Below are 25778 nucleotides of genomic sequence, written 5' to 3'. Positions count from 1 at the left end.
AGATATATATATACATATATACATATATATATACATATATATACACACATATACATATATATATATATATAAATATTGCTCCATTAAAATATGTATGTGTTTGTATATATATCTGTGTATATATACATATATATCAGCCATAAAAAAAAGAATGAAATCTTGCCACTTGCAACAACATAGATGGAATTACAGAGTATTATGCTAAGTAAAATAATTTAGAGAAAGACAAATACCATATGATTTCACTCACATGTAAAATCTAAAAAAAACAAAATAAGTGAACAAACATAACAAACAAATAGATACTGAGAACAAACTGATGGTTGCCAGATGGGAAAGGAATTAAGGATTGGGTGAAGGGATTAACATGGACAAGTTGCCAGTTATACAAACAGTAACCAGGAGGTGAAGTATAGCATAGGAATATAGTCAATAATCCTTACTAATAAAAGCCTAAGTAGTCGTCACACCGTGATGCCCTCATGCCGTCACAAGATGGTTGCACACACAGCAGGTACACGCATGTGGGCGGGGCTGGGCTTGACGCTGCATGCGCAGCACAGAGCCTGCCTGGGAGTCTCACCTCCTCCCAGCGCGCAGAACTGGGAGGAGGCGGGTCCCCCAGCTCCACTAGGCGAGGCCTGCCTGGGGGTCTGGTGAGGCTTGCCTGGGGGTTCCCCGGCTACGCGCAGTGAGGCCTGCCTGGGGAGTCTGGGGGTCCTGCCTCCCGGCTCTGCATGGCACGGAGGCGGGACCCCCGGCTCCGGCCTACCTCTTTGGGGCAATCCATTGAGGAGTCCTGGATGGGTGGGAGGATCCTACCTCTTAGGGGCAATTCTGGGGCTCCCGAACTGTGACAGGGCACAGGCCAGGCTGGGGGAACCCCCACCACCCCGAGTGCATGAATTTCGTGCACTGGGCCTCTAGTCCTCTCTAATAAAATGGTAATATGCAAATTAACCATCACTCCGCTACATAAGCCACGCCCACCAGCCAATCAGGGCGAGTATGCAAATTAACCCCAATCCAAGATGGCTACAGCCACAGAGAGCAAGGTTTCCCAGGTAACAGAGCAAGCCAAGCTTTCCATAGCCGTTGCAGGCCTAAGCCTCCACTCAAGCTACAAAGTTTCAATTATAGAAGGTAAACAAATTCAAACAAATGGCGGCAGAATGGAGCTTGAGAGAGCAGGCCAGGGTTGCCGGCGGCAACAGGGGAAGCAAAGCTTTCCGCACACCCTGGCCGGGCTCACCCGCTTAAGGCTACAAAGTTTCAATTGTAGAAGGTGAATTAACTGCCACAGAAATGGCTGCCGCCCCAGGCTACAAAGTTTCAATTGTAGAAGGAAAATAAATTCCAGTTACCAGGGCCTCCCCTTGGGTTGCCAGGGGGCGTGGCCGGCCTGCAAACCACCATAGGCCCCTCGCTCAGGCCGCCCCACACCCCAAGGGAACCCCCACCTTATCCGGGACACCCTTCAGGGCAAACCAGCTGGCCCCCACCTGTGCACCAGGCCTCTATCCTATCTAATGAAAGAGTAATATACAGATTGATCATCACTGCAACACACAATATAGCTGCTCCCATGTGGTCAAAGATCCTGCCCCCATGTGGACACAAGATGACCACTACAAGATGGCCAGCAGGAGAGGGCAGTTGGGAGGCACCTGGCCTGCAAGGGAGGGCAGTTGTGAGGGATCAGGTCTGCAAGGGAGGGCAGTTGAGAGGGACCAGGCTTGCAAGGGAGGGCAGTTGGAGGTGATCAACCCTGCAGGAGAGGGCAGTTAGGGTGACCAGGCTGGCAGAGGAGGGAAGTTGGAGGCAAACAGGCTGGCAGGGGAGCAGTTAAGCATCAACCAGGCTGGCAGCGGAGTGGTTAGGGGGTGATCAGGCTGGCAGGCAGAAGCGGTTAGGGGCAATCAGGAAGGCAGGCAGGCAAGCAGTTGGGAGCCAGCAGTCCTGGATTGTGAGAGGGATGTCCGACTGCCCGTTTAGGCCCGATCCTGGTAGGATCGGGCCTAAACGGGCAGTCGGACATCCCTCCAGGAGTCCCAGATTGGAGAGGGTACAGGCTGGGCTGAGGGACAACCCCCCGCCGTGCACGAAATTCGTGCACCGGACTTCTAGTATTTTAATAACTATGTATGATGTCAGATGGGTACTAGACTTATCCAGATTTTGACACCTTAAGTTACATAAATGTCTAATCTACACTAATAAAAGAGAAACATGCAAATTGACCATCACTCTGCTGCACCCACAAGCCACGCCCACCAGCCAATCAGGAGCAAGTATGCAAATTAACCCAACCAAGATGGCGACCGGCCACGGAGCTGAAGCAAGCAGGAGGCTTGGGTTGCCCCAGCAATGGAGGAAGCCAAGCTTCCCGTCCTGGCCAGCCTTGGCCTCCACTCAAAGCTACAAAGTTTCAATTATAGAAGATAAATAAATCCCAACAAAAATGGCGGCGCCCACGGAGCTGGAGCTGAGCAGGAGGCTTGGGTTGCCCCCAGCGATGGAGAAAGCCAAGCTTCCAGCTGGCCCTGGCCTCCGCTCAAGGAGGCGCTGAAAAGAAAAAAGAAAAAAAGGAGGAGCTGGGACCTTGGGTCGCCGGGGCGGGAGGGGGGGTGATCAGGCCAGGATAGGATGGCAGGGGCCGTTGGGAGTAAGCAGACCAGCAGGGGGGCCAGTTGGGGGTGAGCAGGCCGTCAGTGGGGGTCAGTTGTGGGCGATCAGGACAGCGGGGGGGGGGGGGGGGGAGAGCAGTTAGAGGGGACCCAGGCCTGCAGGGGAGAGCAGTTTGGGAGAACCAGGCCTGCAGGGGAGGGCAGTTGGGGGGGACCAGGCCTGCAGGAGAGGGAAATTGGGGGTGACCAGGCCTGCAGGGGAGGAAAGTTTGGGACAACCGGGCCTGCAGGGAAGGCCAGTTGTGGGGACCCAGGCCTGCAGTGGAGAGCAGTTGGGGGGGACCAGGCCTGCAGGGGAGGGCAGTTATGGGTGACCAGGCTGGCAGGGGAGGGCAGTTAGGGGCAAACAGGCTGGCAGGGGAGCAGGTAGGCATCAATCAAGCTGGCAGGGGAGTGGTTAGGGGGTGATCAGGTTGGCAGGCAGAAGCAGTTAGGGGCAATCAGGAAGGCAGGCAGGATCGGGCCTAAACGGGAAGTCGGACATCCCTCAAGGGGTCCCAGATTGGAGAGAGTGCAGGCTGGGCTGAGGGACACCACCCCCCATGCATGAATTTCATGCACCAGGCCTCTAGTCACTATGTTATAAACCTGAAACTAATATTGCATGTCAACTGTAACTGGTAAATAAATAAAATTTAAATAATAATAACCAATGTTTTGAGCACTATGTGTCATGCATATAGTTCTATATAGATTTCCTACATTAACTCATTTGACCCTCAAAATAATCTGATGAGACAATCAAATAAAAGCTTCTCCTAGGATGGAAACCCACCCTAATGCTTCCCTCCCATATTTGCAGTAAATACCACACTACTAACCTTCACTAAGCATTTGCTGTATGTACTTTGAAGAAGAAAATAGGCAACATTTATGACATAAACTGGAAGAGCACTGGGTTTGGAATAAGTATATATAATCACCGTGTGATGTTAAATGAAATTATTCAAACATTCTAAACCTCAGATTTTTCATCATGTCACATGGACATAAAAATACCATCTCATAGAATTGTTGTGAAAATTTAGTTTTCTAATCCTATGTGAAAGTGCTTGGTGAACTACAAAATACCATGCTAATTTTAACCAACATTTCCACAGTGAGTGTCCACCATGTGTCAATTACTGTGGCAAGCGATGGGCTATAAAATATTTGACAAAGCATGAGTCCTGCCTTAAAAAAGCCCATAATCTGGTACCACACCATTAAGTACTTAATATTCCAATAATTGTTCATGTGAAACTTTGTCTTTCTAAGCCATCTGAGGAGAGAGTTCTGGTAATTATTTTCTAATGCCTCATGGTATAAGGCACACAATAAGTCCCAAAGTAGATGCTAACTGACTGATCATTTAGGCGAAAATCTAATAAATTACGCTTTCAATGAAATACTCACAAAGTCACTTTTGTAACTTCTAAAATTACATTCAACTTTAAAATTGAGTCAATAAATATTATAATTATGTATAACAACATTACTTTTTATTTACTTCTTATCATAAAGTAAAATATGCTCCTTACCTAAGTGCAGAGAATGTGAATCCTTTCAAACCATCTTTGCACCTACAACAACAAAAATGTGCAATGATTAAATTACATGTTTTGAGACATAAAGTAGCATATTAATTAGCTATTGAAATTTTTCTGCAAAATGATTTTTTTTTTTAAGGTGAAACTTTTAGGCTGATAATCAGAGCAGTACAAATGGTCAAAACAAACTATAGTGAAGCAAGCTATCTTATATAAAACGATGTTTTCCTACATCGTATTGCCATAACTTAAGGCTCAACTCTCAGATTTGCAGGTTGAAGAGAGATTTAAGCAAATCTTCCCAGGGCTCCATGTGGACTTGAAATGAAGGTTGGGAGCGGAACATTCTTCATTCTACCCAATCCATAGGGGAGCTATTTGTTTTGAAGTAAAAGGACACATACACCTGCTGGGTATTATGCAAAGGTCAATTCAAGGTCCTGACTTCTCCCTACTTATTAATGCAATGAATGCAGTGCAATGCAGAGTTGGCAGGCACACACATAAAAAAAGCTTCAAGTTTAGTTCAACAGTTTTAACTTCTGAGTAAGCCCACTCATATCACAGAGCATGGGGAACAGGGTAGGGGTGTGGGGAGAGCACAGAGCGAGGATTCCAAATAATATTTAATGAGTACTTCTTATTGCTGGGTATTGTTTTGGACCTTTATATGTGTTGTCTCATATCATATCACAACTGTATGAATAGTTGTTTCTCTATTCCATAGCTGTGCAGAGGGCCCCCAAAATATAGCAACTTCCCAGATGTTACAAAATAAACAGTAGTCAGAATTCTGGAGGAAAAAATGTTCATCTAACTTAAAAGTCATACCTCCTCCTGAAAAAGTGTATTCCATTTAATTAAGAGAGACTCAAACCACATGACAATCAAGAAGAAAGAAAGAAAAAAAAAAGACGGTCAGATCTGCAAAAACTATTTAACAAAATTTAAAAATGAGGACATTATTTTGCTTTATAGTTATGATCAAGTTACTAAGGAATCTTTGGGTATCTAGTATCAAAATCCCTTGGAGAAACTATAAAGATTGGTGATATAATAATGTTGTAATGTATATTAATATGACCCTAGCTATTCTTGGACAAAAAATACAACCTCAAGTCTAATTGGGCAATTCTCTCTGTATACCTTTTATATAACAAGTCACAAAGAAAATGTACCAAAAACGTAAGAAATCTATCTTAAATTTTAGATAAGTACATTTTATTGGAGGGCATATAAAATCTCAGAAAATAATTTCATCCGTGTGCACAAAGATGTTTTAAAACACTTAAGAATTCATTTCAATTAAGCAACATGATTTACTCTGTGGTCATGTTAACAGTGAGAAATGTAACCACAGAATTTAGCTAACACACTGCATAATTACCTACAGAATGAAGGTAAAGGCAAAAGAATTTATATGTTAAGCTAATAATAGTGCATGGGAATACTGTAGCATTAAAAATCTTAAACTTAAAAATAAATCTTAAACTTATCTTTTTCCATCTGAAGAAAGTGTTTCTCAGTAATTTAAAACCCATAATTGAGGAATTTCTAGATAGGTGTGGTGGCGAGGGGGTAGGCTAGTGGTCTACTGACTGGAAAACAGAAAGCAGCAGATTGATTAAAAGATTATATACAACTGGGAACAAATTGCAGCTTTAGTGTGTTATTGTTAAAAGATAGCCATTTGTCTTTGTGCAGTGCTGAATAGATAAAGGATTCTGACAACTTGGTCTAGTCAGGATGGCATATTGTGACCTTCAACAATAAATCTAATTGCAGACCAAACATCAAAAAGTAGCTTTCAAATATAAAAGGGCATATACAAATGAATTTGCAATTTCATTATGATGGAAGTTGGGTTCTTTCAGCTGAACCCTGTGGGAAGCACTTCATATTGATCAAGTCTTAGCCTGGATTCCAAAGGGGCTATTCTTCTTCCCATTCATGTGTGTAAGGTCTGTTAATGTAATTGAGGGTCAGATGCCGATGTCAAAAGAACAAAAAAGCAATTATTCCCATAAAAAGAATCTTTAAAATAGTAATACTGCCCTGCATTTTGACACCGAGTATTGTTTGAGCCTTAACCTAACTGTGAAACACTATTATACTCTGTGTTAAATGTAAAAAGTATGATATCAACATGAAGATTTCTACAAAGCAGACCTCATTAGAAGGTTCCTCACTATTCCATGGGTTTGATTATTATAATGTAAATTAAATCACAATCTCCATTCCTGTATGGAGGCTCACTGATTTATTCAACAAATATTGACCGAGTACCTACTATGTGTAAGCACTGGTTTTGGTTCTAAGGATGTAACAGTGAACAATAGAATCCCTGCTTTCAAAAGGCTGACATTCTAGGTTGGGGAGAGATAGCATTGAAAAAGTAAATATGTCATGTGATGATCATTGCTATGGCAGAAAGAAAAGCAGAGTAAGGGGGGAAACAGTGATAGAGTCGGGCCTTATCTTTGTACATAGTGGGGTCAGAAAGGGCCTCTCTGAGAAGGTGGAATTTGGTAATTTGATCAGAAACCTTACTGAACTGAGGGAAGAGCATTTCAGTTTGAAGGAAGAGCAAGTACATAGCCCTTGATGAAGAGTCTGCGTGGCAGGTAAGGAGAACAAGGCTACTGCAGCTGGAGCAGAAGAGGAGAGGGAAACAGTGGTGGGAAATGAGGTCACAGCAATAGCTATGGAGGGAGAGAGTGGTCTACAATTCTTATAAGGCCCTCTAGGCACGTTAAGAACTTTGGAAGGTTCTCAGCAGAGGAGTGACAAGATGTATTTTAAATTTGAAGATAATCATTTGGCTGCTGGTTGGGAAATAGGAGACAGGAGGGCACTGTTAGAAGCAAGGAGGCTAATTCCCAGGAAAAAAAGTGTGGCTTGTCTAGATCACAGTGGTAGAGGTGGAGAGAAGTGGTAAGGTTCTGGATGTATTTCCAAAGCAAAATTGGTGAAATTTATTGACAGTTTCAACATGGGTTATGAACAAAAGAGGAAATTTACAAATTGTTGATATATTTTCAGTTTGAGCAAATGGAAAGATAAAAATGTCCATTTACTGAAGTGAGAAAGACTATGGGAGAAACAGGTTTCATGAGAAAATCAAAATTTTGTTTTAGACATGTTAAGTTTGAGGTGCATAGTAGCTATAAATGGAAATGTTAAGGAAGCAAGGAGCTGGCTATACAGGTCTGGGTTCAAAAATGAATGAAGTCTGGTTCATACATAAGTAATACTTAAATCCATGGGACTGGATACAATCAATAAGTGTCAATAGAGAAAATCTCCAAAGACTGGGTATATTTTATTCCTCCATAATTTGCAGTGCAGAAAATCTCTTCTATGAAAAATAATGAATTTCTCCTCCTAATAAATTCACTCATTTTTTTTGAGTTTACATAAAGATAATGCGATTAGTTCATGTACATAGACCTTTCTACTAAAGTCAGTCTATGCAAATGACAAATAAGTAGTATGATTAAATCCATAGTTATTGAATCTCTCTACATTTGCAAAGTTCTCTGCTATGTATGACATAAAAACAAAGCCAGGGCAGAAGAGGAGGAAAAAGAATTTGTAGCATTACATCAAACAACTTAGTTGATACACAACTAATCAAGTTAGAATTTAAGGCTATATACAAGAAAGTATAAAGTTTAATATTATTGTTATTAAAATAATATTCTTGGTGAAATGCCAGTGGGGGGGGAGCCCACAAAGACACAATAATTTTTCAGTGAGAAGTATTGTAAATGATAGTAAAATACAATTTCCCCCAAAAGATTTTTTATCATGCTTAATTTTCATGAAATTACTTCCATGAGATACTATTAGCTTTACAACAGCATTTTACCAGCAGATGTCGCTAGTAAACCATTTTTGGAACAATGTCTAGCTCTTTGATGTGATTTTTCCATCAAACATTTTGTTGTATGTTTTCCTTTAAAAATACATCTTTAGGTATTCAGAATGTTTCTAATCTTAGTTATATGGCATTAAGTTCTCCCAAGTAAATATGGTAATATTAAACTTTAAATGATGGGTGATTCCTATTCTATAGGGGAGCAGAACTTGCCACACCAAAACGTGCCTTTGTAGAACACTGATTTTTTTTTAAGTTAAGGTAACATTTGTTAATAATATTATATAAATTTCATGTGTACAACATTATAACCTGATATCTGTATACTCTGCTGTATGCTTACCATCGAAAGTCTAGTTTCTTTCCATTACCATATATTTGACCCCCTTTACCCAATTCACCCTTCCCACTTCACTATTCCCTTCCCCTATAGTAGCCACCATTCTGTGTCTTTAAGAGTTTGTTTTTGTTTGTTTCTTGTTTTATATTCTACATATGAATGAAAGCATATAGTTATAGAAATTTTCATAAGGATATAACTCAAATAGTTTTCAGTAGGCTACTCTATATTTATACATCATTTTGAATTTTTTACAGGTACCATTAATATATTATTTGTGTAGTTTAATTCAAAACATCAATACCTAAACATTTAAGAACATATTAAACAGTATAAAAGATATCATCTCCATTTCATCAACACAATGGCAGAGATGTAAATCTCAAATTAGTCAACTTTACTAATTAATACTGATGTAAAAGTTATGCTAGAAGGCAAAAAATTGCTAACTAAAATAAATGGTTTAGACTAGAATTTTCTGAAACTATGATCCCAATAAACATGGGTAATTAGGTCATTACAATGATAAAAAAAATCCATTAAGTATCAATTTCAGAGTTCTTTTGTCCCTTTTTACTCACTGAGTTGGTTAGAAGGAAACTCAAATATTTGTTAAATATTACATCATCTATCTTTCTTCACTTAATCATTTATTGAGCATCTAACATACAGATGATGCTGTGTTGCTGATGACTTCAGAAATGCAAAGATAAGTTATCTACCACATCTGACCATGAAAAAGGGAGTCTGTAAAACTACCTGTATGTTTGCCAAATAAGTGAAAATAATCTTGACTAAAAGTTCCAACATACAATTTCTTTTATCAGTGGCTCTCTCTAGGGACTTAATTACTGTATTTGCACTTTAATTCAGCTTCAAATTTCCTTAGTCCAGCATTTTACATTATCTACCTCCTTAAATGATTTGCAAAAAGTAATATATACAAAATCACAATTAAATATGCTAAAAGTTGGCACAAAAAAGACAAGTTGAATTTAAAAGTCATGCAAATGTGATAATTCTTAAAATATTTTAATATATTGACACCATAATTCATAGTCACTCTAAGTATTAAAAGTAAAAGTTATTCTTTTATTTAACAGAATTAAAAAAAAATTCAAGTATAGCCTGGCTGGTGTAGCACAGTTGGTTGAGCATCATCCCATGCACCAGGAGGTCACCAGTTCTATTCCCTGTCAGGGCACACATGCCTTGGTTACAGACTCAATCCCCAGTAGGGGGTGAGCAGAAGGCAGCCAATCCATGTGTCTATCTCTCTATCCCTCTCCCTTCTTCTCTCTGAATTCAATAAAGACATTTTAAAAAATATATTTTTATTGATTTTTTACAGAGATGAAGGGAGAAGGATAGAGAGCTAGAAACATCGATGAGAAACATCGATCAGCTGCCTCCTGCACACCTCCCAATGGAGATGTACCCGCAACCAAGGTACATGTCCTTGACTGGAATCGAACCTGGGACCCTTTAGTCCACAGGCTGACGCTCTATCCACTGAGCAAAACCGGCGAGGGCAAGACTTTTTTTTTTTAATTCAAATATATTGGGGATTTGAAAAGAATGACATAACTTAATGATAAATTATAGTTACAGACAATAGTTGGATCTTCAAAAGTTTAATCTAATAATCTTATTACCATTGGTACTAAAAACAAATACATTTGGAATAACACAACTGAAAAGTTTAATTTGAAAATGAAAAAACAAAACAAAATATATTTAAATGCCTTAAATTTGTTACCCACAGTTGTCTTCATTTTAAAGAAAAACTCATGCAATTTTATGTAGTTTCTTTTTAAGTTAAATTTTCTTATTGTTTTTAAAAACCCTCTTAAAAGAATAAATCACTTTTTTAAATTAATTTTCCTTATCCATTTTCAAATGTTTAAGTTCACCTTAAATCTGTTATAATTAAGTAATTAAAATTTGATCAACAACTACAGATTTTTATTGACACCTACTTATAAGAAAATAAAAAAAAGATTGACATGGAATTAATTTCATTAATTATTATTATTTCAATATATTTTTATTATTGATAGTATTACAGATATCTCCTATCCCTCCTTAACCCCCCTCTTCTCAGCTCCTACCCACTGCCCCAGGTGTTCACTACCCTGTTGCCCATGTCCATGGGGTATGCATATCCTACCTAATAATAGACAAATATGCAAATTGACCGTACCTTCGCTATGCCCGCGATTGGCCAGGAGGCGCGGGGAGGCGGGACTCGGGGTGGCCGATTGGGCCGGTGGGACGCTGAGCTCGCCTCGCCAGCGGCAGCTCGAGTTCAGCGTCTGCACCATGGCTGTGCTGCGGCACAGAAGGGGCCTCTGGGGCAGCGAGCTCACGTCCCACCACGGACCATCAAAAGCGGGGGAGCTGGGTGCCTGTCCGCTCAGGCACCAGGCCTTTCAGAAGCCTTCGCAGCGCCGGAGGCTTCTGAAAGGCCTGGTGCACCAGCAGACAGGCACCCAGCTCCCCCGCGATCGAAAGCAAAAGCGTGGGAGCTGGGTGCCTGTCTGCTCAGGCACCAGGCCTTTCAGAAGCCTTCGCCGCGCCAGAGGCTTCTGAAAGGCCTGGTGCACCAGTGGACAGGCACCCAGCTCCCCCGTGATCGAAAGCGAAAGCGTGTAGGGGACCCTACACGTGCATGATTCAATCATGCACTGGGCCTCTAGTAAGTATATAAGTACTTTGGTTTATCTCTTCTCGTTCTCCCAACCTCACATCGAGGTATGCCAGTCTGTTCCATGCCTCCATGGTTTGGGTCTTATTTTGTTGGTCAGTTCATTTTGTACATTAATTCCTCAAATAAGTTTTATCATGTAATATTTGTTTTTCTCAGATTGGCCTCTTTCACTTAGCATAATACTCTCCAGGTCCATCCATGCTATTCCAAAGGGTAAGAGATCCCTCCTTTTTTTTTTTAATCTTCAGTTTCCTAATCACAGATGTATAGTCCAACAGATTAACTCAGTCAGTTGGATTTACTACTCAGAATCTGTAATGTGTGACTAAAATAAATTACATTGCTTACATATACACAACAGGTTTTTCCTCTTACGTCTACTATTGTTTGAAAACAAAACAGACTGAGAGATTTCAGTTTCAGCCTGCACATGGCACTTAATAAGAGAAAACAAGATAACTAATGTTATGTTCCTATTTTAAGAAAATGCACATACAAAAATCTGAAGTTGGAATAGCAGCAAATTAAGAAATTTGGGGAAGATTATTTTGTTAGCTTCATGAACACATTATAAATCTACAAAATAATTTCCAATTGGATTCTTTAAATAGTGAATTCCCCCAGTGCATTAAAAATATTACTTTTGATTCTGGTAAATATTTCACAGTACATTTATTTCCTACAGAATGGAACACTGTTCTCAAGAACCTCAGGAAAGCTGCTAAAGCAGGCAGCAGTTATGGGTAGTGTGATTGTTAAGTCCCCAGATGAATACTGTGTACTTTTTCCTGGTGTGGCCTAAACAGAAATTGGAACATTTGGATTCAAACTTACAGTAACAACTCCAATAGAATCAGGTTTCTCCTTAAACTTGGAGAGATTTGAACTAGTTTGCTTTAAAATCCAAACTAAGGAAGGTCACGCTCCAAGCTGTCTTCAATTGCTAAGGAACCAAGAGCTACCTTCCGACTGTGTCTAAGAGAAATGTTAATTAGGATGAAATTCCGTCTCAAAATGAAGGAATAGCAATACCAGTCAAACTGGAAATGTCATGTGTTTAGACTTGACAAATTAACCATAGGCAAAAACCAAATTTAAGATCGAAATAGTGTTTTATGTAAATCTAAGAAAAAGCTTAGCAAGTTTTTAAGATGGGATTGCTATGGGCAACAATTATTTACATTAAACAAAATTAAAACCACAATACTGAACTAATCTATTTTTTAAGTCCTCAAGACTGGCAAGTATTTTCACTTTTCCCCCTTCTATAATGGTGGCAAAAAGGCTTAAAAACAAATGTTTTCAATTATATAGAATCTCTGAATCAACATAAATTGGTTTTCAAATACATGTTGGTATCTATGTCATTAAAATAATATGGCGGTGCCAATGTGGCCACGTGTCTATTGGGAAAAGCTGCGGTGGGGCTCCCACCCGAGGCACCCGTGTGCCCGGACCCTGAGGATGTCACTTCCTTAGTCTGGGCCACTGTCCAGGCTGTGAGCAAGAGGAAGCTGCAGCCCACCAGGGCCGCCTTCACCCTGACACCTTCAGCAGGAAACAAGATAAAACACTTCTTAGATAAGTCTGAACACGTAGGTGTGAAAGTTGGTGTTGAACCAGGGGTTGTAATGGCCTTTCTATGCTCTAGAATACATGAAGACAGAGGAGATTCTGATGAAGTTGTTCAAGGTGGAGTCAGAGGGCTCATGGGAAAGGAAGCACAGCCAACACTGTAGGAACAGAAATGGACTATGTTGAAGACAAATTGCCCATGCATTTGTGTTCAATAACCCAAACATCAAAGGAGCGCGTGGCTGTGGAGAAAGCTTTAATGTTTGACTCCTCAGGACTGCTCTGGCTGTGAGCTCCAGGACAGCTTTGGAAGCCCTGGGCTTACTGAAGAAATCATGTGACTGTCATGTGCTTAAGGTTTATAATGCATGGCTGCCTTATGAGACAGTAAAGCGATGCACTTTGAAAATGAAGTATTAGATTTCAGAAGTGATATCTGTAATCTTTTTAGGCGACAGAATGTGAGAAGCCATCACTCTTTTGGGGTGATTTTTTGCTCTGTAAAGAAAAAAAAGCCTAGCCTGCACTTAACTCTCTTGCATCCTTTCAGTTAGAACCAGTTTCATGGAAGATGCCTGCCTAGGAGGAGGATTTCTGGAAACACCTTCTTAATAGGTCTGCACCCTATAGATCTGTGCATCTCCAGACCAGACTGATGGTACTTAAAATTCAGAGGCCGAAGTCCTGACTTCTGGGTTGACAGGGCATTGCACTGCTTTTCTACACAAGCTTGGCACGGCCTTTCTACAGTCTTTTCCAAAATTTCATGTCAGATGCCTCATTTGCTCACCCTTTAGCAACATCAGCCATTAGATGAAATTATCAAAGATTTCCTTGAACTGTGTTGTCGACCAGTTTTGAGTGATGGCACAGAAAGGTAAGAAATATTTTGCCCACCCACCATTTTTCATCCATTTCTTTTGCCACCCTAAACGTCTGCTCAAGGTGGGATCTCAAGCCGACGTAGGTGCCTTTATTTGAAAGGGCTCTTACAAGCCACTAGCCCACCCCCTCAATTCTATGTCTGCGGAAGCAAAACCCCAGGGAAACAGAAGGGCTTGGTCTACCCACACACTGCAGAGCGGGGCCTGTTCACACCTCCCCTTCTGTGGAGGTGACGCCAGTCAGGCATTCGGACGCCGGCAGTGAAGGTAAATGGCTGGTTTGGCTTCTCTATCTGACTGACGCTTCAATAAGATTGCTGTGTAATTTGACGGAGGTCGTATTTTTATTCTGAGTTAGAAGAATCTTATTTTAAAACCTATTTATATGAATTGCCATGCTGTTTCTTTTAAACTATGAAGCAGTGATTTATACCAGCAGGGAAGACACTGTGGCAACCCAGAAGCACCTTTTTGGAATGCAGTAGTGAGTGTGAAGCAGAACATATTACACAAAGACTTCCCAAATACTCCCAATAGGCATACACTTTCTGGATCCAAACTCCAACTGCTAAAATTTTTAAATCTAATATTTTAACCTAACATTTTATCACCAATTTTTCTTTTTAACAGTGTTCCTTTCGTCATTTAACTATTGATTTTCCTGGGTTTGACATATTGTTTATGACGTGACATATATGCTTTATTAAGCCAATTCTTATGAATAGAAGTAGTTGAATTCCTTGATGTTTGTCACATTTACTAAAGTCCTTGTCCCTGTCACAAAACCTAGAACAGCTCATGCATTCGTATTAATATAATTGTCAACCCACTTATAATTTACACAATATTGAATATATATAGTGACTGAGTTGTCAATTTAAAAAATGTGGCCTCTTTGTGATCATAAATAATAGTAAGATGGCATCTGGCTTTCCTAGTGAGCAAAATGGCAGCTATTTGAAACTCTAAGATCAGGAGACACTTTCTCATAAATTGATACTTATTTTACATCAAAGTTCAAATCTAAAATAAATAAAATATGCATCTACATGTAATGAAGCAAAAACATCATTTTGAAAACTTTTGGAAAACTATTTTCTAATTAACTGAGGACTACAGAGCAACCCAACTTTACAAGAAAAGCACCCATCTCAAATACTTCAGCTTACTTTATTCATTGCAAAGATGATTACTTAATTTGTGGTATGTATAACAGAAATTGGCAAGTTAACACATATTGGAATCTTGCTGGCCTGTAAATGGTATTAGAAAAATGGAATATTGGAACTCAAGTAACCTGAGATTTATATTTTACAGATTAAGAAACCAAGGTCCAAGGAAATCAGGTGATCCGCCAGAAAACAGAGTTTGGTTTCAGACATCCTTACACAATAGTAAAATCATTTTACATTCCAATAGTCTAACTGCCCACTGAGGGCTCACTGTGGAGAGGAAATACTACAGAGAAGTAGGGGATCCTAGGTAGTAGAATAGAAACTACATTTCACCTGAATGAAGAGAAGGAGCTATGCTCTTCCAACTGACATTACACAAAGACTTTACCAGGGACCTAAGGGTATGGATAGTGTTAAAGGCTCCAATTTCCCACTTCCACCCATGTTCCTATCTAAACGTGATGTGCCTGAAAAGTATGCTCTGGTCAGAAATCCGTGCAGGCTTCCCTCCTCCTCACAAGGGCTATTTTTCACTTTAGTCCCTGCAGAATTTCCTGGACAATCAGAAGGCCTACCCTTGGTATTAATTTGCCACCTTTAGGAACTTACAATTTAAAAGCACCTCAATTCCAGACATGAACACAAAAAAACAGCACTGAACTGAAGCTTCACTGTGTTTCATATTATACAACAAGCAAGAAATTTAACTTCTGGCCCTAGCGGGTTTGGCTCGGTGGATAGAGCGTCAGCCTTCGGACTGCGGGGTCCCAGGTTCGATTCTGGTCGGGGGCACATGCCTGGGTTGTGGGCTCAGTCCCCAGTGAGGGGCGTGCAGGAGGCAGTTGATTGGTGATTCTCTCTCATCATTGATGTTTCTATCTCTCTCTCCCTCTTCCTTCCTCTCTGAAATCAATAAAAAATATATTTTTTTAAAAAGATACAGTTAAAAAAAAAAAAGAAATTTAACTTCTGAAAGAAATTCATGAGGTCACCTTTCCCTTATCTGTTACTCTGACTCTCATTACTTTCAGACACATTATACGTCTCCTCACCTCGTCCTTGCTCATCCTGGTCCTTCCATATGCAATGGCCTCTTCACCTACCCTTCTTTTCCAAGAGAATTCCTGCCAAGTCATCAGGAATGGCAATTTCTCTCACAATTAGATGTGACTGTCTCTTTCTGAGACTTTGTTCTTTGTAGGGGGGAAGGGGAGGCTTTTAATTGACTCTGGCTAATATCATAGTAATATCCATAGTTATCTAATCCACTCTACTAAATTTAGGGTTTCTTATGACATTTTGTGTGTCCATGTCTCAGGATCAAAGGAGCAAATGATATGGCGTTTACTTCTTTAATAATGAGGCTGGGAAACATTCTGCATTTTGTTGTCATGGCATTGACTGAGTAATTAAGGTATCCAGGAATATAATTTAAGGGGCTGTATCAATTAGGACAGACTAGACCAGTAAGTCTCAAAGTGTGGCCCCTGGAACAGCATCAACATCAGATGGTACTTTGTCAAAAATATGAATTATTGATCCCCACCCAGACCTACTATATTCAAAAACTCTTAAGAGTGGGGTCCAACATGCCACAAAATCTCCACGATTCATATGTCCACTCTCATTTGAGAACAACTGGGCTAGGTTATGATGCAGTGATAAAATTTCAATGATTTCAACAACAAAACTTTATTTCTTGCTCATGCTACATGTCAAACAAGGGTTGGCTATGGCTCAACTACATGTCATTTTTATTTTGGACCTAAGCATTATGAGGAAGCATCTATTCAGTTTGATTGATTGTTAGAGAGAGAGAAAGAGAGAGAGAGAGAGAGAGAGAGAGAGAGAGAGAGAGAGAGAGAGAGAGAGAGAAGGAGAATATAGGACACTAGGTTTTGACTCAAAGCTTCAGCTCAAAAGTAAACATACATCATTTCCACTCATATTTAATTAGCCAAAGCAAATCCAAGGCCAGGCATGATGTCAATAGGGCAGGGAAGTATAATGCTTCCCCAGGGAAGAAAAGCAAAGTTTTTTGAACAATAACATAGTCTACACTCAGGCCAAACATATTATTGTTGAAGATCAATTGTATTATATTTAATTGTTTATTACATTTAAGGAAAGTCAAAGCACAATGCCCCTTTTCCTCTCAAATCCTAACATCATTTAATCTTTTCTACAATAACTTCAATATTTCATTTTAAGTGTGATAATCTTAAAAATCTTTGCAACTGTTTTCAGAAATAGGCTTGTCCTACAACATATTACTAACATTTTACATGTATGCATAAACACCTGTGTATTCTGAGTTTTTTTAATTACTAAAGCATTCATAAATTTTGCATTGTTCAATTACATATCCCAAGTGCCTACATCAATGCAAAGCACATGAGTCACTCAGTAAGAAATTTGTATCTGTATAGTAACTCAAAACATTGTATTCTATAGTAATTATATTTCCAATTGGGTACCATGTTCTTAGACTCATTTTTAACAGCAATTTTAGGGGTTTATTCTTATTTACTTTCTAAGGAAATTTATTTTTTAATCAGCTATTCCAATACTTACTAACAACTCACAGTGATCATCCCTAATATAAATTTTTATTGATTTTTTACACTGACAATTTAGTATGAACTTACCCTTAGACATATATATGTATAAACTGGGGTCTAAATAGGAGTTTTTCTTCTTAATTAGGAACAGTTTTTAAATTCCCCAGATAAAATAGAACAATAACTCTAATATAAAACTATCAAGTCCTAAAAACAGGATACGGGGGATGTTGATATATGCATGTTTGTCAGTGTACTAGGAATTGTAATTGAGTAAACAAGTTGAGACGATAAAGTTTGTAGGTTGGGGCAATATTCACATTCATTCCTCATTAATTCACTCATTCACACAGGTAGATATTTCACAAATATTTACTAGGAGCCGCCTATATACCAGGCAGGTTGCCAAGTGCTGAGGCTAGCCATTGAGCATGTTCTCCAGAAGTTTACAATCCAGCGGGGAACACATATATGTGAAAAGTGCAGTACATTATACAAAGTACTTTCATATAAAATACACAGTGCTATTGTCAATTAATATATCCTAAGTGCCTACTAGTACATCAGTGCATAGCACATGAGTCACTCAGTAAGAAATTTTTATCTGTGTGATAACTCAACATACTATATTCTATAATAATTATATTTCCAACTAGAAGCCCGGTGCACGAAATTCGTGCACGGCAGGGGGTTGTCCTTCAGCCCAGCCTGTACCCTCTCCAATCTGGTACTCCTGGAGGGATGTCCAACTGCCCGTTTAGGCCCAATCCTGGTGGGATCGGGCCTAAACGGGCAGTTGGACATCCCTCTCACAATCCAGGACTGCTGGCTCCCAACTGCTGCCTGCCTGCCTTCCTGATTGCCCCTAACCGCTCCTGCCTGCCAGCCTGACCACCCCCTAACCACTCTGCTGCCAGCCTGGTTGATGCTTAACTGCTCCCCTGCCAGCCTGTTTGCCCCCAACTTCCCTCCTCTGCCAGCCTGGTCACCCCTAACTGCCCTCTCCTGCAGGGTTGATCACCTCCAACTGCCCTCCCTTGCAAGCCTGGTCCCTCTCAACTGCCCTCCCTTGCAGGCCTGGTCCCTCACAACTGCCCTCCCTTGCAGTCCGGGTGCCTCCCAACTGCCCTCTCCTGCTGGCCATCTTGTGGTGGCCATCTTGTGTCCACATGGGGGCAGGATCTTTGACCACATGGGGGCAGCTATATTGTGTGTTGCAGTGATGATCAATCTGTATATTATTCTTTTATTAGACAGGATAGAGGCCTGGTACAGGGGTGGGGGCCAGCTGGTTTGCCCTGAAGGGTGTCACAGATAAGGGTGGGTGTTTCCTTGGGGTGTGGGGCGGCCTGAGCGAGGGGCCTGTGGTGGTTTGCAGGCTGGCCACGCCCCCTGGCAACCCAAGGGGAGGCCCTGGTATCTGGAATTTATTTTCCTTCTACAATTGAAACTTTGTAGCCTGGAGCGGAGCCAAGCCTGGGGCTCCGGCAGCCATTTCTGTGGCAGTTAATTCACCTTCTACAATTGAAACTTTGTTGCCTTAAGCGGGTGAGCCAGGCCAGGGTGTGCGGAAAGCTTTGCTTCCCCTGTTGCCGGCAGCAACCCTGGCCTGCTCTCTCAAGCTCCATTCTGCCGCCATTTGTTTGAATTTGTTTACCTTCTACTATTGAAACTTTGTAGCTTCAGTGGAGGCTTAGGCCTGCAACGGCTATGGAAAGCTTGGCTTACTCTGTTACCTAGGAAACCTTGCTCTCTGTGGCTGTAGCCATCTTGGATTGGGGTTAATTTGCATACTTGCCCTGATTGGCTGGTGGGCATGGCTTCTGTAGCGGAGTGATGGTTAATTTGCATATTACCATTTTATTAGAGAGGATTGGACCAGATATGAAACAATTTAAAAATCTTTACAAATGTACTGAGAAAAACCAGGCTTTTTCTAAAACACATTTGTCATTACCAAAAATACATCTTGACATAAAAATAATAAAAACCCCGTGCTGCCCAGATAATGCAGATAGTTCCAGTTATCTGGTCAACGAGCAAAAATAAGGCACTTAAGGTCTTCCACTCCAATCTTTTGTTCATTTCTTATTGCTGTGATTTCATATTCACTTCTTCTTGTTGGATGACTAAACTGGGATGATGGTAGAGATGGTAAGCTGGCATTTACTCAGCCTGGCCCTGCTCAGCCTTGAGAACCAACAAATTCTCAGCTGGTGGATCAGCTGCTTTTGTCTCTTTGCCATCTTGTGGTTTAGAGTTTTCTGGGCATCGCATCAGTAATTGAAGTTGCAGCGTTATGGTACCAACAACTGAGGTGGCTGCTGAAGTGCTACTATTACATTGGGTAATTTTAATAACATTCTTCTTTTTCATTTTAAATAAAATTACCTAATGTAATAGTAGCACTTCATATAGATGAGACTTGGGTCTCATCTCCTTGATTTTCCTTTTCTTCTTCATTGCTGTCCTCTCCAGGCTCTTTGGTGAGGAGGATCTCTGTGGAATCATGGTCTATACCCCAATACACATCTGTCTCACTGGTCTACCTTGTTCTCCTGCATATATACTGCTGCACTGGAACTCCACGAGGGCCCTTAACATTTGCTGTCTCCACCCCCTTTTCTCCTTCAACAAAATCAAAATCCACAGTCTCTCCATCTCCTATACAGAAAGGTACTTCCTGGGGTTATTCTTCTTTATGGAAGTCTGCTGTGCAAATACATCTTCCTTGGTGTCATTCCTGTTGTTGAAACCATATCCATTTCTTACACTGAACCATTTTACTGTTTCCAAAACCTTCCTTGGAATGACTTTCTTGTCCCCTCTGGCCTCTCCCTGTGCCGCTTGTCTGTGGTGCAAGGCTTGGTGTTAGCAGCACTGAGGGTGGGGCAGCGGGAGGCTCAGGGTCCCTACATGATTAGGGGTCCCTGTAGAGATTGGCAGCATGGAAAAGTGGGTGGAAAACTTTAAAATCCAAACTAGCTTGGCTTTTCTCACTCTGAGACTCCAACATGATGAAAAATTCTTGAAAGTTTGTATGTGTAGGCTATGTTCTAGGTTTTCAGTATCCTGCAAGACAAATACTTAATACACAGAGTGATGTTTTGTTCTATTTTCTTTTTGGCAATAGTGTGTTACAACTGAACATTCTTAGAGTGAGCCCAGTGGCCATGTGGTCACCCAACAGCCAAGGGGCTGACAGGCAGGCAAGCCTTGCCTCAAGGAGCCTGTCATGGTTGCTAGCATTTAAATGTAGGAATTTACTTCTGACTTCAGGCCATGCCTTATTCTGCATCCCATTTTTTGTAGAAAGAAAGGAAGGGAATTCAAGCATCAGGGTCAAAATTTCAAGAGGCTAAAAGAGGAAGGAGAGTCAAGTGAAAATATAAAAGACAACCATAAGGCAGGGTAGAAGAAAATAACATTCTTCTTTTTCATTTGAAATAAAATTACCCAATGTAATAGTAGCACTTCACATATTTTTTTAAATAGAAAAGTATAGGGGCCTGAACATGGAGACAAGAGCTTCTCAAATATTCATTCACTTAAAATGAGAAACGAAGGTGAGATTAAAGGTTATTTTTGCTCTAGAAACACAGCAGATGCCTCTTAGAACTCCTTTTGGGGGGGGGGGGGGTTGGAAAAGATTTCTTTAGAAACCAGTACACTTACAAATCATCCTAATAATGAAGAGGTAATATGCAAATTGACCATCACACCCTCACACACAAGATGGCCACCCCCATGTGGTCACAAGATAGCCACGCCCATGTCATCATAAGATGGCCGCCCCCATGTCACCACAAGATGGCCGGCAGGGGAGGGTAGTTGTGGGCGACCAGGCCAGCAGGGGAGGGCAGTTAGGGGCGACCAGGACAGCAGGGGAGGGCAGTTGGGGGCGATCGGGCCGGCAGGGGAGGGCAGTTGGGGGCGATTGGGCCGGCAGGGGAGCAGTTAGGCATCAATCAGGCTGGCAGAGGAGTGGTTAGGGGGCGGTCAGGCAGGCAGGCAGGCGAGCGGTTAGGAGCCAGCAGTCCCAGATTGTGAGAGGGATCCCAGATTGGAAAGGTTCCAGGCTGGGCTGAGGGACACCCTCCCTCCCCACTGCACAAATTTCATGTACCGGGCCTCTAGTATTTTATAAATGTCTTGTCTAGCTTTCTTTAATATGAAGATGTGCAGTTGAAAATACGTATTTACCTCTAAGGAGTTCACTCACTCCTGCTACTAGGTCTACAGCAGGCGTCCTCAAACTACGGCCCGCGGGCCACATGCGGGTGTTTTTGCCGTTTTGTTTTTTTTACTTCAAAATAAGATATGTGTAGTGCGCATAGGAATTTGTTCATAGTTTTTTTTAAACTATAGTCTGGCCCTCCAACGGTCTGAGGGACAGTGAACTGGCCCCCTGTTTAAAAAGTTTGAGGACCCCTGGTCTACAGGATAGAATACTTGCCACAAGACTTCTAAAGCACAAGATATTTAACATAGTTTGGCCAGAAAGTCAGAAGGTAGGAATGCACTGATGGAATGTGAGAAAGATATGTAAGGGGTAGAGCATTAGGGGAGCTAATAGGCAGACAAATGTAGACAGGGAGGAAAGCTTCCAGGGAAGTAGGCAAAGATTGTTACAAATCACACTTGTGAAGACATTTCAAATAAGTCTGGATTAAGCTCTGAAAGTCTCAGCATAATTCACAAATTTACAAGTACCATTTTAACTCTGCCTACCAGTAAGGGGAGTAGCTAGCTGGCTGAAGAGCCAGAGCTGGGCCCCAGGGAATGTGGTAAAGAACGTCAGACATTGAAGGGTTGCATTTTTAGTGTTCCGCAGCTTCAGACCTGAAAGTTCTGTTGACATTTCCAGCTTGGGACGGGAAGGCTTCCTGAATTACTGCGTCCACACCTTCCAGCCACTCTAAAGACTGATCTAGAAACCTGTTTCCCCAAACAGTAAAAACTACATTTCATCAATCTCATTAGCTTATATCCTTTTAAAAAAACACTCAAGTTTCATTTACTTTGTTAGTACACTTAAGACCAACTCTATCTACATCATTAGCACAGAACTCAAATGTCCAAAGAGTATTTACCAAACAATGGTCTTGGGGGGAAATGCAGATAAATAATGAGGGAGGGACCTACATAACCTAAAAGCAAGTTACTTAATATGCCTGGCCTTCAGTATCTTCCTCTAAGATAAAGGGGGGAGAGGGAAATAAAACTCACCCTTAAAAGCTTGTGATGAGCATAAAATGAGGTAACATGCAATAATCTATCAAGAGCAATGCCTGGAACATGACAAATATTCAATATCTGTCCATTCCTTTCTTGCTTTCTCTCAGGTCTTGATTTCTACAATTTGTGGTATTCCCCCCTCCTCCTGCGTTGGTTTGGAACTTTTTTTTAAAATCTATGATCTCAGGTTTTTTAAATCTACATGCAAATTCCAAGTCATGATGTCCAATTTGTGAGCAATATTATGTAAGATATTTTTTCTATTTTTTTACAGTCATAGTCTGTTAGAAAGACTAAAGATCGATAGACCTAAAAATATCAATGGATGAGAGAAAGAGAAGATCTAAAATGATAATAAAAATAAACAGCAAGGAATGAATGATACTAGAAAATGAAAGTGCCCTTGACGTCAAATACTACTGAAGAAGGTTGAAAAGAAAAGGCCTCAGAAGAATGACATGGGTAGGTAATAACAATATTTATATGGTGTTTTATTTGATCCTTACAACATCCATTTTACAGAAAAAAAGATTGAAATTTAGGAAGATAATGTTTTGCCCAGGATTGCTCAGCTAAACTATTAGAGGAGGAAGCAGAGTTAGAATCTAAGACGTTTCACTCTAAAGCCTATATTCTTCCTACTGCACCATTTGAGACCTAATGAAAACAAAACTCATACTATAAGGGCCAAAGCCTTGGACAGAATAAATGGAATCACTGAGATAAAATTAATAAACTTAAGGTTTTTAATAATAAAAGGATAAAGCAGGATAATTGCTATACCAGGTAGAAAAGTCCAACATCAGAAATGACAAGACCTGGGGTTTGGGAAGGGAACGGGGGGAGAGGGTTGATGACAAATATGTGATACCTTAATCAATAAAGTAATTTTTAAAAAAAGAAAAGAAATGACAAGACCTAAGCATAATGAAAGGTTTAAAAGACAATTTTTTTTTCAAAACAAAGGTAGTTTGGTTCATGCCCTCATGAACAGAAAGGATTCTCCATGAGCCCTACATTCCAAAAGAACACACTGCAAAAATCCACCACAGAGACCACAATATCATAACCATCAAGAACAAAATAATGGTTCCAGAATTAATCAGAGCATCAGCCAGAATCATCACAATGCTGGGATCAGAAGATCCACAGAGATCATTTCTAATCTTGTATCTGCCAGAGCAGCACTGTCCAAAAGAAACATAATGCAAGCTATAGATGTAATTTTAAATTTGCTAGCAGACATTTTTAAAAAGTAAAAAGAAATATGTGAAATCAATTTCAATAGTATATTTCACTTAACCCAACATATCCAAGATATGATCATGTCAATAAATAATCAACATAAAAAGAATTATTAATAGTATACCTTTTTCTGTATTAAGTCTTCAAAACCTGCTGTACTTTATACTTAATGGCACACTAAATTTGGACTAGCCACATTTCAAGTGCTCAACAGCTGTATTGGCCAGTGGCTACCATACCGAAAAATGCAACTCTGGATAACTACAAAGGTAACTGCAACCAGTATATGTTAAGTCACTTTCTAAAGATTAAAATGAATAGGGTGGTAATAGAATGTGTGATACAACTTTCTTCTTTTCATTGTTATTAGAACCTCGAAAACCTCATAGAAATCCATAGGAAGTCAATGTAACCATACTGTAGCACTAGGGAGCTGGTGATGGATCAACTGAACCCAATAAGACTATGATTACAGACATTTTTTTTAATTTTTTTTTTTTTTTTAGTGCTGGTGTATAATTTTCAAGGGGGCTTTTCTTCTAAGGATTATAGTCAAGAAGGAAGCAATCACAAATGACCTTTCTAAAGGAAAACTGATAGGTAACCTGATATAGCAAGTTTCATGAAAAGTACTTTATAACAGAGTTCACAAAAGAGAAACAGAATTGAGATGTTTACAGATGTGTCTTTAGGTATAATTTTAATGAGAAAAACTGAAAGTTCCTCTTAAAAAAAAATCTTGTGAGAGTCAACAGAAATCTGTAGTCTAAAAATAATGATGGCTGATACCTTTCCAGAACATGTTATTTTATAGAACTTTTAAAATTTATAACATTAGGAAGAAGGCTATGAAACATAATTTTAGTAATAAACAGGAGTTTGACAAGCTACTAAGTCAAAACTAGATGTAAAACTGCTTACACTTTAGTGAATAAAATAAAAAAGGAAGGATTCAGGGAAAGATACAGGGTATGACAAATCATACGGTAAGTATGAACAGGAGTCTGTCTCTCCACATTGGTAGAGCTTGTGACTTCTGAATCACAAGCATGAAGGAAATATTGTTTTGTTACATAGTAGGCAGGACTTTTCATAGAGACAGCCTACTGAATCCTATTCATTTGGCTACTTAAAATTCATTTGGCTACTTAAAATTAGAAAAATATAAATAACTTTTAAAACACATATAATCCTTCCTTAAAACTAACCATTTTAAAATTTTGGAGTCTATAATCCTACCAGTATAACAAATTTATTTTAGAATAGTAATTTTTAGCATGAAAATCTAAGTAAAATTCTGAAAAATTCTTAGAAAAACAAAGAATTTAAACTACTTAAGAAAGACAAGGATAGGCATCTTAACCAGAATTGTCTTTTCAATCTGGATGCCATCTGAAACCTAGACTTCGAAGACAAAAACCTCGAACAGCTGGAATCCAGCTTAGATACAGAAAATAAATCACTTCTGACTAAACTCCACTCTCAAAAGCTCTAATCAGGTTTCCACAAGCAACGAAACAAAACAAATAAAGAACATGAACAACATTAGTAAACTGGGTTTAACTAGTTGTGCAGCAAGCATGAAAATACAATAGCAAGGAAGAGACAGAAAAGAATTCTTTGTGAAATCCATGATTGTCCATTCAATATCTGCGACCCTTGAGGTCAGAATTTTGTTCCTAATACACTCTTGTAAAAAAGATACAGGAGGTTTTCTCATTCTAGTTCAAATCCTTAAATCATTTACTGGAAACTTGAGTCAGCTAAAATGTGACAGATGACAGAGTGTGTATAATGAACAAGTCATGTAACTATTCATATTCAGACCATTTTAAAAGAGTAGGTACTTAATCTCCCCTGAAAGTAAAGGAGACTTACTTAGCTATCCTGTATTCCAGAACACACTGTCTTACGGGGAAATAAGAATTCATCATGACATTTAGTTTCATGTATT

General features: G+C 40.1%; 1 protein-coding gene and 1 pseudogene across 4 annotated transcripts in view; one reads left to right on the top strand and one right to left on the bottom strand.

Moving 5' to 3' along the window:
• TMEM135 (transmembrane protein 135) overlaps positions 1-25778 on the bottom strand; it is a 236886-nt gene that overhangs the window by 31457 nt on the left and 179651 nt on the right. For all 3 annotated transcript variants that reach the window (XR_013814406.1, XM_079788461.1, XM_079788462.1), the window contains one exon: positions 4208-4249. Coding sequence is in view for 2 of the 3 variants with exons in the window: in XM_079788461.1 (XP_079644587.1) it covers positions 4208-4249 (42 nt within the window). In the remaining variant the exon portion in view is untranslated. The remainder of the gene's footprint in view (positions 1-4207; positions 4250-25778) is intronic.
• Positions 12523-13577, top strand: LOC307109264 (iron-sulfur cluster assembly 1 homolog, mitochondrial-like; annotated as a pseudogene). The gene has a single exon. The product of its transcript is annotated as an iron-sulfur cluster assembly 1 homolog, mitochondrial-like (transcript).

The sequence above is a fragment of the Cnephaeus nilssonii genome (genome assembly GCF_951640355.1).
Source record: "Cnephaeus nilssonii genome assembly, chromosome: 13".
In the NCBI taxonomy this organism is placed as follows: domain Eukaryota; kingdom Metazoa; phylum Chordata; class Mammalia; order Chiroptera; family Vespertilionidae; genus Cnephaeus; species Cnephaeus nilssonii.
Note: the sequence above shows the minus strand (reverse complement) of the source record. Positions and strands in the feature narration are given on the sequence as shown.